General features: G+C 48.0%; 1 protein-coding gene across 2 annotated transcripts in view; it reads left to right on the top strand.

Annotated features, from left to right (window-relative positions):
* Positions 1-12,312, top strand: part of XPO1 (exportin 1) — a 1,118,801-nt gene that overhangs the window by 469,453 nt on the left and 637,036 nt on the right. For both annotated transcript variants that reach the window (XM_069608010.1, XM_069608011.1), the window contains exon 12: positions 5,021-5,215. In XM_069608010.1, the coding sequence (XP_069464111.1) occupies positions 5,021-5,215 (195 nt within the window). The remainder of the gene's footprint in view (positions 1-5,020; positions 5,216-12,312) is intronic.

A 12,312-nucleotide genomic window follows, 5' to 3' on the forward strand; every position in this document is an offset into this window, starting at 1 on the left:
GCCCTGTGGATGAACTGGTCAGGGATGTTTGCGTACGCTTTTCCACCAACTCCCCTCATCATGAAGGTGGGCAACAAGATGAACAGAGAATCGATGACGCTCGTCCTAGTTGCTCCCATGTGGGCCAGACAACCGCGGTTCCCACACCTACGCAGACTAGCAGTGTGCAAACCCATCAGACTCCCAGGCTGGTACAACCTACTGTCCCAGCACCAAGGGCACAAGGTGCATCCTCAACCCAACTCATTGAACCTGGCAGCATGGATACTGAGGTCGGAGTTTGGACATCTCAATTTACCACAGAGATGTATGGACATCCTAAAAGAATCTAGGAAGCCAAACAAGAGGCACTGCTACTTTGACAAATGGAAAAGATTTGTTATCTGGTGCCAAAATAAGCAAATCAACCCGGTTGATTGCACTCCTTCAAAAATTGTCACATACATGCTCCACCTACTGGATGCAGGACTGGTTTTTAACTCACCGAAGGTACACCTGGCAGCTCTGTCAGCATACACCACCTCCCATAACAAGGTGTCGTAGTGGAAAGTACCAGTAGTTAAAGCCTTCATGGAAGGAGTAAAGAGACTTCACCCTCCTATTTCAAACCCACCACCAGGATGGGACCTTAATGTGGTGCTATCTAAGCTCATGGGCCCCCCTTTCGAGGCCATGAATAAGAGCATTCTCAAACACCTGACTTATAAAACGGCCTTCTTAGTAGCAATTACATCTATAAGAAGGGTCAGTGAAATTTAGGCTCTGTGTGCAAGATCCTTTCTTTACTATTCATAAAGATAAACTGGTTTCACGCACACACCCTAGGTTCTCATCTAAGTTTATTTCTAAATTCCACGTGAACCAGTCCATCGAGCTTCCGGCTTTCTTCCAAGACCCACAGAGCTCGGCTGAGGTGAAACTACACACCCTAGATGTGCGTAGGGCGGTCCTGTACTATGTAAACAAGACCAGACCGCTAAGGAAAACAGACCAACTGTTTGTCTCCGTAGCTACAGGCAGAGAGGGGGATCGCGTCTCTAAAGGTGCCATCTCTAAGTGGATTATTAACTGTATCCAGCTGTCTTACTCCCTTTCTGAAAATACTCTGCCTTTCACACCAAGAGCCCACTCTACTAGAGGCATTGGGGCCACTCTGGCTTTCATTGCAAATGTACCCCTTGACACCATTTGCAAAGCAGCTACTTGGAGCTCTATTCACACTTTTACTCAGCATTACTGCATTGACACCCATTCCAAGACAGATCCCCAAGTGGGACAAGCGGTTCTAAGGCACTTATTTGCTCATGACCCTTCTCACATCCCACCTCCTTCAGGTACTGCTTGCTAATCTATGCACAGCATGTGACCTAAGCAGATTCCACAAGCCTCAGAAGGGATACATTACTCACCGTAATCGTATTTCTGATGCTTGTATCTGCTTAGATTCACATGCGACCCACCCTTCCTCCCCTCTGAGAGAAGGTGCATGGATGCTTGTAGTCTTGCCTTTCTATCTGCTTGGATTATCTGTACTCGCGCTACTCCTCATGCTACCTCATGTCAGAAAATATACAATCTGAGGGTCCTACACGCGTGAGGGATCATGGGTACAGTGGATGTCACTAGGTATAGTATTACTGGCACACCCTGTGTTGATGCCCATTTTCGAGTTTCGAAAAACAAACTGTAATACTCTGCAGCTTCCACTAGATGTCGGCCTATGCACAGCATGTGAGTCTAAGCATATACAAGCATCAGAATTACGATTACGGTGAGTAATGTTTCATATATATATCTCTTACTGGGAGTGATTTGTAAGTGTCCTTTACTCTGTGTGCTTATTGAGGTCTTTCACGGTCACCTCTCCTGAGATTTAGCCTTCACCGCCGCCAATGCTACCTTGATTGGTCTGGCTTGTCCAGAAGTTTGCCCTGTTCCAAGAAACTAGGATGTCCTTCTGAACTTCTGCACACCAAGTCAGAGTTCAGAAATACGACTTAACAGTTTGCGACTGCCGGTCGCAGAAGATGAACCCTCTGAAGGCTATAGCCCCTCAGATCTTTCTGTACTTGTTGTCTTTGGCTAAGGCAGGGCTGGCCCACGCCTCCATCGAAGTGCATCTGGCGGATATCTCCCGCTACACCAGGTCTCTGGGACGGTTGTCTTTGGTCACACCGTTTAGTGAACGAATTCCTTAAAGGACTATTTCGATCGTTCATGGTGTGGAAACTCTGCGTGGTTCTGACAAGGGCTATGGGGATTTGGGGTGGGGGGGCTTCAAGCGTATGCAGCAAGCCCCTCTCGTACCTTTCGTGGAAGATGGTTTTCCTTGTGGCTATCACCTCTGCCAGGAGAGTAGGTGAGATCCAGGCCCTGTCGTGCAAGCGGCTTTATCTAACTTTCACAATATGAGGATGGTGCTGCGGATGCACCCTTTCATGCCAAAGGTTCCTTCAGAATTCCATCACAAAGAACCTTTGGTTTTGCCTGTTTTTTCCGACGCCTTCGTCGACGGCTGAAAGGACTCTGCACTCGCTGGATGTGGCGCGTGCGCTGAAGTTCTGTGTGGCCCACACGAAGAGTTTCCGGAAGACATCTCAACTTTTTGTGAACTTTGATCCTGTGAACCGTGGAAAGGCCTTGTCCACTGTTAGGGAGAATTCTCATAAATGGCTAATTTCCATTACCTACTGAGTCACTCAGCAGCTTTGCTGGATTTCTAGGGTTTATTTTTTTTACCTGGTAAAAATGTGAGCCTTTTTCCTACTCAGACCTGTGTTTTGCTGTGTGACCCTTCACGTTTTGTGTGATCTTGGGCACTGGAGCCTCACCTACTCCATTGCCTCATTTTAATGTGTTACACAGCACCTTCAGTGCAGTGACACAGGGTTGTCTTTGAGACTTCCCACTGACTCCATTTTCTGGGGCTGACTACTGTCCCCCAGAAAAGGTAAAGTTGACATTAACTTTATTCCAGTCACTTTAAACCACAGACCCAGTACACCCCATCTTACATGGAGTATTGGAAAGGGTTAATTTGTATCCCTTTTGTCGGTCTCTTGGAGCATTGTTTCACTCCCTTTACATCAAGACTTGGCTGGTGGCAGTGGTAACTACCCTATTTTTTATACTGCGGTTATCTTAAATAACCATGGTATTGTTTTAGGCGATTATATTGGCCTCAAACATAAACCCGCTTGACCAAATATGTTTTATTACGGTTCCGGCTAGGTTTATTCGCCATTTCTTTTTGTAAATGTCTTTCTCGTGTTTTACTCTGTGCGCCAAACCAGGTTTGGTCCCTTTGTTCGCCGTCTTTTCGCGGGCTTCTGCACAGAAGCCCTCCTTAAGGCGCCTGAAAGTCTGGGTAGGCAGGATGTGAGGGAGGGGTCTTCGGACCCCTGCCATGGGTTCCCTTGGTAACCCAAGTCGGACTCCTGTTTCATTGGCTGGGTGACTGTCCTTGCCAGGACAGCCACCCTGCTGTGTGATTGACAGCCAGGCTTTATGAATGGGGGAAAACTGCATAAAAAGCAAGTCTCTGGGACTGGAAAGGCAGAGTCGCCACTGCAACGAAAGAACCAATGAGGAGCTGATGGAAGAGGACCCCTACAAACGACTGAACCACCCGGTGAAGCCCTGCTGCAGGTCTGAATCTTCAGAATCCGACGACAGACTAGATCCTCCAGGAAACTTCTTCCCTTGAGCTTGTGGGACCAACCAGTTTGCCCAGACCGCAACCCAGGACCCCTCCTCTGGTCGAATTTGCTGTACAGAGCTACAGTGGGCCGGATAGCCAGGAAGGTCAAACCCTGCTTGGGTTTTAAGGAGCGCACCTTTTATATGTTGCTTTGCTCTGCTGCTGGTTTCTTCCCTGGGTAGTGCAGGACCCTCCAGTCTTCCTACTTCTTGTCAGTCAGTCTCTTCAGGAACCGTGAGCCTGCAGGAACTACCAGGAAAGTCCGCCTCAGCTACAGCTTCCTCTCAGTTTTAAGGTACTGTCCAAATCTGGTTGTTCGTTTCGTTCAGCTGCGGGGAAAGTGTTTGAAATCTTTCTCCAACCCGAGGGTTTGTCCTTCTCTTCTCTTTGAACTAACTTTAATGCCAACCAACCTCGTCCGGAATCCGTGGTACGAACTTTACTGCGAACTACCCTGAACTGTGATCTTGAGCAAAAGACTTTTGACCCATTGACTTTGGCCCTAAGCCTTTTCTAACTGATTCTATCACTGTAGTTCCTCTTGCTCAATTGCCCTGAGTACTTACCTGTTGGTGTGGTTCAATTTCTATTAACTTTGTTTTCCCCTCCCTTTTAAATTGCTAGAGTGCCGTTTTGCTCCTACTTCATTTTGTGAGCTTAACTTGTCTGGAACTTATTGGGAGTGGTGTGGTGTTTTAAGAGTGTGATTTTTTTTTTTTTTTTTTTTTAAACTGCTTATAATAGTGTAATGTTATACAACTGCGAACTGAAATAAATGTATATTCTTTTTTACTTGAAAACCTTGAGTCAGTGTTTGCCTGAATCATAATTGCTGTGTTTTGTATAACTATTTGATACTGCTCACTTACTCTTGAGCGAAGTCTGGCTTCTCGGCCATCGCTACCACTTTAACTGTGTTGTACATGCTTGTACCAAAGGTGAATTTGTACTGTCACTTGTAGTCTTAATTGTGTGTGGTGTTCCCAAAGGGTACTGCACATAATTATGCCTAACAATGAGCATTTGAATCCATTTCAGACCCATGCTGCAGACAAACAGTTACAGGTAAGTAACCTGTTGCTTTCATAACAATAGTGAGTAAAGGAAAATGGATTTGGGCTTGTTATAGGCATGTTTGTGTTTTGACTTAAGTGCTGATTTGATCTTGAGCATGGATAACCAAACTCGGAACTGACGTCGCAAGGTGACGATTACTGCTTTTAAAAATGTCTTAGCTTTTCTCAAAATATGTACTTTACATTAAATGGCTCATTGTCAGAAAGTATAGCACTGAAAACCCTAAACTGTTTTGTTCTACAGGCACTTCACTATATGTTACTGGTATCGGAAGTCGAAGAAACAGAAATCTTCAAAATCTGTCTAGAATATTGGAATCATTTGGCTGCAGAACTTTATCGAGAGAGCCCCTTTTCAACCTCTGCTTCTCCGTTATTAGGAAGTCAACATTTTGATGTTCCGCCAAGAAGACAGCTATACTTGCCTGTGCTTTCAAAGGTAAAGATAGATAAACTGTGCAACGTGTTTGGTAATGGTTTCTGTTTGAGCCTTAGTAATGTAAGAGGGATAGTTTGGACAACCTGGGTTTAAAAATAACACTTTAATGTCATCATCTGCATTAATCTGGGGTTGTATGTTAATTGTTCCTTTGCATCTTTGACAATTTTGATCCATATTTATATAAAAGCATTATTTATTGTTTTACTTATGGATATGAACTATCCAATTGGGTATAGCAATAATTGTTCTAATGATTCCTTCCACCCATGGATCTGTTCTCTCCCAGTGCAGCTGTGTTGGGGAAAATTCTCAAAATGTGCTAATTCCTCTCTACCTTAGAGACCCCCAGCTCTGTTGCTGAACTTTGGGATGCTGTACTTTTTTATTCTGTTTTTCTGTGTTCATTTCCTTTGGTTATGGAGTTTTAGACCACTCCATAGGCATCATCTTTTCATGTGTGTTACACAGCACCCTCAGTGCAGTGACACAGGGATGTCTTTCAGACTTCCAAAAGGTTTACATACCTACTCTAGGATCAACTACTGTTTCCTAGAGAATGTAAAGTTAAATTGACTTTACTAGTCTTTTTAAATTCCTAGACCCAGCACACAATATCTTCCTATAGGGTGCTGAAGGGGTTACCTAATAAACCCTGTGTCTAGAAACTCATGTAGCATTCAAATGCTACTCTTTTCTATTGAAATGGCTGGTGGCAGTGGTTTTACAACAAACTTCCATGATTTTTCCCGACTGCGAACACTAGTAGCTAAAAATTGCGGGAGCCATGTTTTTCAAGATGCTGCCTTAAGCCCCTTTGTTTAAACTAGTCCCAGTCTCCTTTTTTCTTGCCATTTCTTTTTGGAAAGGTCCTTTCAGAGTTGGTCTCTGCGTGCCAAACTAGGTTTGGTCCCTTTGTTTCTATTCCTTTGGTGGGCTTCAGGACTGAAGACCGCCTCGGGCGCCTGAGTGTCTGGGGTGGGCAGGAAGTGAGGAAGGTGCCCGAAACTCCCTGTGCTTAGTCTCCTAGGAGACCCAAATGCACTCTGGCGTGATTGCCCGGCAGACAGTTGGGCAAGGAAAGCCGCCCTGCTGGGTGAGTGACAGCTAGGCTGGAATGAAAGGGAGAAAACTGTTTAAAAGGCAGGTCTCTTGGACTGCAAAGCAGTCGACCACTGGAACGATAGAACCGAAGACGCGCTGGAAGAGGACAGCTGCTGCAACTCCTGGACCGTTGGTTTTCCCGGTGAAGCCCTGCTGCAGGTCCGAATTGCCATGTTCATCTCGACAGAGAAGCCCCTACAAGGACGACTTCTTCCTCTGAGTTGGTGGGACCAATCAACTCGTAAGCAACATGGATACCATAATGAGTTGGTTAGGATTAACCATGGGGAAGGACACCAGCTTGTGTGCTCGACTACAGCTACTCGAACCAAATATCTTCCATTTTGCCAGCTTGTTTGACCCGTCCCCGCACAGTGCAGGAGCCCCCGACATTCTCCCTCTTGTCCCCACGAATGAGGCTCAGGAACTGTGAGATCTGCAGGAACTGCCAGGAACCAACGTCTTCAGCTGCATCTTTTCTTCATATTAAAGTACTGTGCCAACCCGATTGAGAGAACTTACCTCTTGCGGTGAACGTTCGTGAAACTTTCCGAACTTGCAGGCCTAATCAGCTTGTGACCCAACATATAATTCTTTTTCATACAAACTACTTCTGAAAACTTTGGCAAATACTTTACTGTTTACTACAATAACTGCTTTTTCCTATCCAAGACACTAGCCCATTGACATTGGCCTAGGCCTATTGAATTGGATCGAGTCCTCTAGTGAAATGAAACTATTTGCACTGCCTAAGAAAGTATTTGTCATCTATTCTATGAACTTGTGCCTTTGTCCTCCTATTTAAAGTGACTGAAACGCCATTTTGTTCCTATTTCATGGGAGCCTAATTTACGTATTGGTTTGGTACTGAAGTGTTTTTGTGTATATTAAGTTGCCTCCTTTTAGTGAATGTTTTCTAAATGACGGTGTCATAAATTCATAAGTGTTTTACCAAGAGTGTCTACTTGAACCACTGTGATTGTAAGACCTCTGTGTAACCTCTTTTACTGCTCGCATTCCCTCTTGAGGTAAGCCTGGCTGCTCAGCTCGCTACCAAAAACTGTGTAGTACAGACTTATACCAAAGGTTGGTTTTGCTTACACCTGTAGTCCTAATTGTATGTGGTGGTCCCAGAGGGTACTGCATGCAATTCTGCCTAACGGTGACATTTTTCAGTTTAATGTTAAGTATTAAAGGTATTTATACTGCGCACCGTCCCCAATGGAATTGGTCCCCAGGCGCTAAGGTGGATCTGTAAACCTGAAGGTGGGCAGGTTAGGTTAGTCAGGTGAAGAGGGAGTAGGAAAGTGAGACAAGTTGTCTTCTGTTGGTGGCTTCAGTTTGGTTGCCACTGTGCGCTGAGTTTTGGTGAGCATCGGACCGATGCGAGACCTTGTGTGCTGTTAGTGTTTGTGTTTGTTATTGCGGTGAGGTGAAGTGAGTGCGATTTGCTGAGCGAGAAATGCAAAGATTTGAGCTTGCGTTAGTAGGGTAATTATCATAGTCCTTGCCGAACTTGGTCTATTTAACTAGCATTCCTGTAGGTAAGCTTAGTTGCTACTTTTCTTTCTTGTCCATCTAATTGTTTTGAATGATGGCGTGGCGCGCTCCTAGCTGTGTTGTATTAAACTTGGTGTAATGGGACGGGGTGTGTCTTCCTTCCCTCTGGTATTGGGTTGTAGGTTAGCATTCCTCTACTTCCTTGCTACTTTTTTCTGCCTGTGATCTATTGGGGTTTGTGTCAAAAAATCGGAGGTTGGGGTGCTATTGATAAATCGTCGTAGTCTTTTCGTCTTGGTCTAGCTATGTAGTCAATCTTTAGTTTCGTACTGACATAGCTATCACTCAGTCAATAAAGTTGAAATGTCGTAGAATGTCTTCCTTGGATTCGGTTTGTAGTTGGTTGTTTAGTGGGATCCGGGATTGGTTTTTCCACTCATCACGTTTCCGCTATGTATATGCCCCTGTGGGCGTTCTTGTAGTTATGCAATGAAGAGCCAGGATTTGAGGAGATTTCTGAATAGTAGATGATTTCTTGTGTTACATGTTATTTGGTAAGTCGTTCCATGTTTTTGGTGCAAAGTGAGAGAAGATCCTCCGTTCTCCAGCATGGGGTGTGGCATGGATTCACATGCTCATGGATGTTCCCTGTCAGGCTGGGAATCCTCAGTAAAGAAAAATCTGTTTCAGTTCCACTTCTGAATTGTCTTTCTCCTAACAACCAATCACTAGTCCGTGGGTCATACTGGTCTCTGGGTTATACTGCCCCAATCCAATGACTGCCATGTACCCAAGCCCCTCCTCAGGCAGTCATATTCAGATTTTTACTGCACGTTCAAGTGTTGGGAGTCCTCGTGGTTTAACTGCGTTTTGCTCCTTTTTTTCGGTCAATCAGTTCTGATTCCTGAGCGCCCCTCAAGGGCGATTCTCGTCTCATTTCTTCTTGGAGGATTCCAGAAGCTTCTTCAAGGCCTACCCCGTGTGATCATGGCGGATGAGAAGGACTCTGCGCCTCTCCAAGGTTTGCCCCAGCTGCAACCTACGGAATGTCTTTATGGGTGACTGACATTCCCTGTGCCTTTACTGCTTACACTCGACCCGACACACGTGGAGGATGACTGCAGCTTGTCGGGAGATGGTGCCCCGCATGTGGACAGGACGGCACAAGCGCTTCGAGTGGCTGCAGGCCAAGGCCCCTGGTCTGGGTGTGTCCCGGCAGCATGCCTCCCCGGTTGCCAGTCAATTCGTCGAAAAAAATTGGTCGACCAGACAAATGGTCGAATCAAATTGGTCGAAAACCATTTCGTCGAAATTTTTTTTTTTCTATTTTAACCCTTTTTTTTTTTGGGGGGGGGGGGGGTCCCCCCCAACCCCCTTTTTTTTCTCTAAAAACCCATTTTTTAACAAAACGAAAACCCAAAAAATAAATATATAAATAAAAAAAATTTTCGACGAAATGGTTTTCGACCAAATTGCAGTCGACCAGTTTTTTTTCGACGAGTTGACTGGACACCTGCCTCTCCCCTGCCCAGAAGAAGAAAGGTGAGCTGTCTTCTAAGACCTTGGAGGGCGTCCCTCCCACAGGGGCCCAACATAAGACTAAGCACTGCAAGTCCACCGCCTCCGGGAGCGCCGTTGCGGCGGGCTCCTCGGCGGCCCGGGGGAGTAGAGTCTCCAGCACCTTCAACAAGCCAACGCTCAGGATCTTCAAAGAGGAGAAAGTCGGACCATCTGGGCAAGCTCTTGGAGAAGGCCAAGCGGGAGCGGTCCCCGTCCCGCCCCCTAAGGTGAAGGCAGCAGGCTCGGCAAAGACTGTGAAGGTCCAGGTGCATAAGACAAAGGCCTAACCATCCATCGAAGGAGTGGTGGCATCTCTCGCAAAGGCCGCAGTGGCGGATCCGTTGGGCACGGTCCCAAAGGCGAGAGCATCGCTCCCTGCCTGGAGGGAATCCTCGTTCCAGCCCATCGAAAGGAAGCCAGAGAAGGTGATGCCCATCATTTCCCCGAAACCGGCTCCCTTAGTCGCAGGGCACGAACATCTCAGAGGAGCTCACCAACCTCCTGAACCTCAGGAGGGGTGATTCGTCGAGCGGGACCTACTGGAGGTATCACGGCAAAGGGGGCGATTAAGGTGGTGTCGACGCAGAGGAACCTAAGCCGCAAACGCCCTGGTCTCCGTCGCCTCCACCACCTCAACAACCACCTGGGTATATCTCGGACATTCTTACAGCTCTGCATACCTTGTGCTTGGAGATCCAGACAAGGATGTCTCTCAGACCGGCGGCCCCACCCGCGGCACCAGCACCATAGGAGGAACCACCATCCAAGCAGAGGAGCATTCATCCCCCCCCGTTCTGTTATCACGTCTGCACAATCAAGGTCGCGAACACCCTCGCCATCGTGTTGCGTTACGTTGGAGAGCTTTGGTTCAAGATGGACCCCCCCACCCCCTGACCGGAATTCCGTCCAGTCAAGAGTGCAGAGGCATTGGAGATCCTACAGGAAGGCAAGGTGGCTTCGGACCATGCCATTACAGTGGCCGTGGAGATTGCTGACACGGGATTCCGCCAAATGGGCAACAGCATTTGCCTTAATCAGGGCTGGCTGAAAGCCACTAATTTCCTCCAGGATGTTCGGTCGAGGGTGTTGGACATGCCCTTCGCGGACAATTTGTTTGGGAAGACTGGACCAGTCCTTTCAGGCCATCAATGCGGACACAGAGACGGCTAGTGCTTTGGGCACGCTCCAGCAACGACTGCTGTCCTTTCAGGCTTCTGGGGGAAAATCACAAGATTCTTCTAAAGGATTTGGGGGAGGTGCTTGGTCCTTCCATCAATCCTCCCGCTCGTCCCAGGAGACCTACAGGGGCTGTGCCAAGTCGACATCAAAACAGGACTGAAGCGGCCATGGATTTTGGCCCCTACTCGTGCACCCCGGTGGAAGGCCGGGTGGTGAACTTAGTCAGCGTGTGGAAGACCATTTCCACCTACTGTTGGGTGCTGGACGCTCTTGCCCACGGACACACCCTAGAGTTCCAACGGAAGTGTCCCCCAAATACCTCCAGTGACCCTTGAGGAAACCGCACGTCCCTCTGCTGCTGCTGGAGGTGCGGGTCATAAGAAAGGGTGCGATAGAGCTTGTCCCAAAGAGGCTCTGGGGCTTGAGTGTACTATTGTTAGTTCCTTGTCAAAAAGACCACGGGCGGTTGGAGGTCGATCCTGGACCTCCACTGCCTGAACAAGTACATCACGTCTCAAAAGTTTCGGATGGTGACTCTTGAGCATGTGCTAGGACAGCTGGAAGAGGGGGGGGGGGGGGTTTCTGTCGTTGCTGGACTTGGTAGATGCCTATTTTCACATCCCCATCCATACACAAGGGTATGTATACACAAGGGCCACCGCAAGTATCTGTGCTTCGTGGTTCAAGGACACTACCAGTTCAAGGCCCTTCCTTCCGGTCTAAAGTCTCAGCGCCAAGAGTGTTCACCACTTGCCTGGCCCCAGTGGCGGCGCAGCTGCGCATATGAGGGATCCACGTGTACCGATACCTGGACGACTGGCTCAAAGGACATTGCTGTCAAACACATGGCGAAGACTGTCCAACTCCTAACGGATCTGGGGTTCTCGGTGAACTATGCAAAGTCCTGCTGGATTCCATGGACACAGGGTTTCTGCGATCCCGACTCAACACAGCGTCGTGCCTGGTGTCTGTCGGAGGAGAGGATAGCGGCCATCTTGGGCAAGGTACGATGGCTGTTGGCCCTGATGTTTGCAAGGGTAAATTTCATCAAGTTCCTACTCGGCGTGATGTCATCATGCAGCTCTCATTCGGCTGTGCAGGCTACGGATGCATCCGCTGAAGGAGTTAATCGACGCCCATTGGATACAAGTGTCAGGAAGCTTTGAGGACAAGATCACACTCGAGGGTTTCCATAGAACAATACGGTGGTGGGGAGCGCACACACATCTGTCTGTAGGCATGGATTTCCTGACCCCAACTCATCAGGAGACGGTCATGACGGACGCCTCTCTGGAAGGATGGGAGCGCACACCAGAAGTATTCTTGCAAGAGGCCTGTGGTTACCGGAGGAAAAGATGTTGCACATCGTATTAGAGCTCCGAGCAGTGTTTTGGACCCTCAAGTCCTTCCACCTGTCCCTCAAGGGCAAGGTGGCAAAGGTCTTCGGACAACACCACCACAATGTTCTACATCCGGATGCAGGGGGGGGGGGGGGGGACCAGATCCCCCGGCGCTCTCCAAAGAGGCGCAGGACCTTTGGCACTGGGCCATAGCCCAGGGGAGGGTCCTCATCCCGTTTCATCTGGCAGGAGTTAAGAACACCGTCGCCGACTCTCTCAGCAGGGAGCTGCGCTCTTGCCACGCGTGGCAATTTCGGCAGGATCAAGGGGATCGCCTGTTATGCTGATGGGGCAATCCCCTTATCGATATGTGTAAGACGAACACTGAGTGCCAGAGGTTCGCCAGCAGGTTTC

This window comes from Ambystoma mexicanum, chromosome 4q (assembly GCF_040938575.1).
Source record: "Ambystoma mexicanum isolate Mex_15411 chromosome 4q, UKY_AmexF1_1, whole genome shotgun sequence".
Taxonomy (NCBI): Eukaryota; Metazoa; Chordata; class Amphibia; order Caudata; family Ambystomatidae; genus Ambystoma; species Ambystoma mexicanum.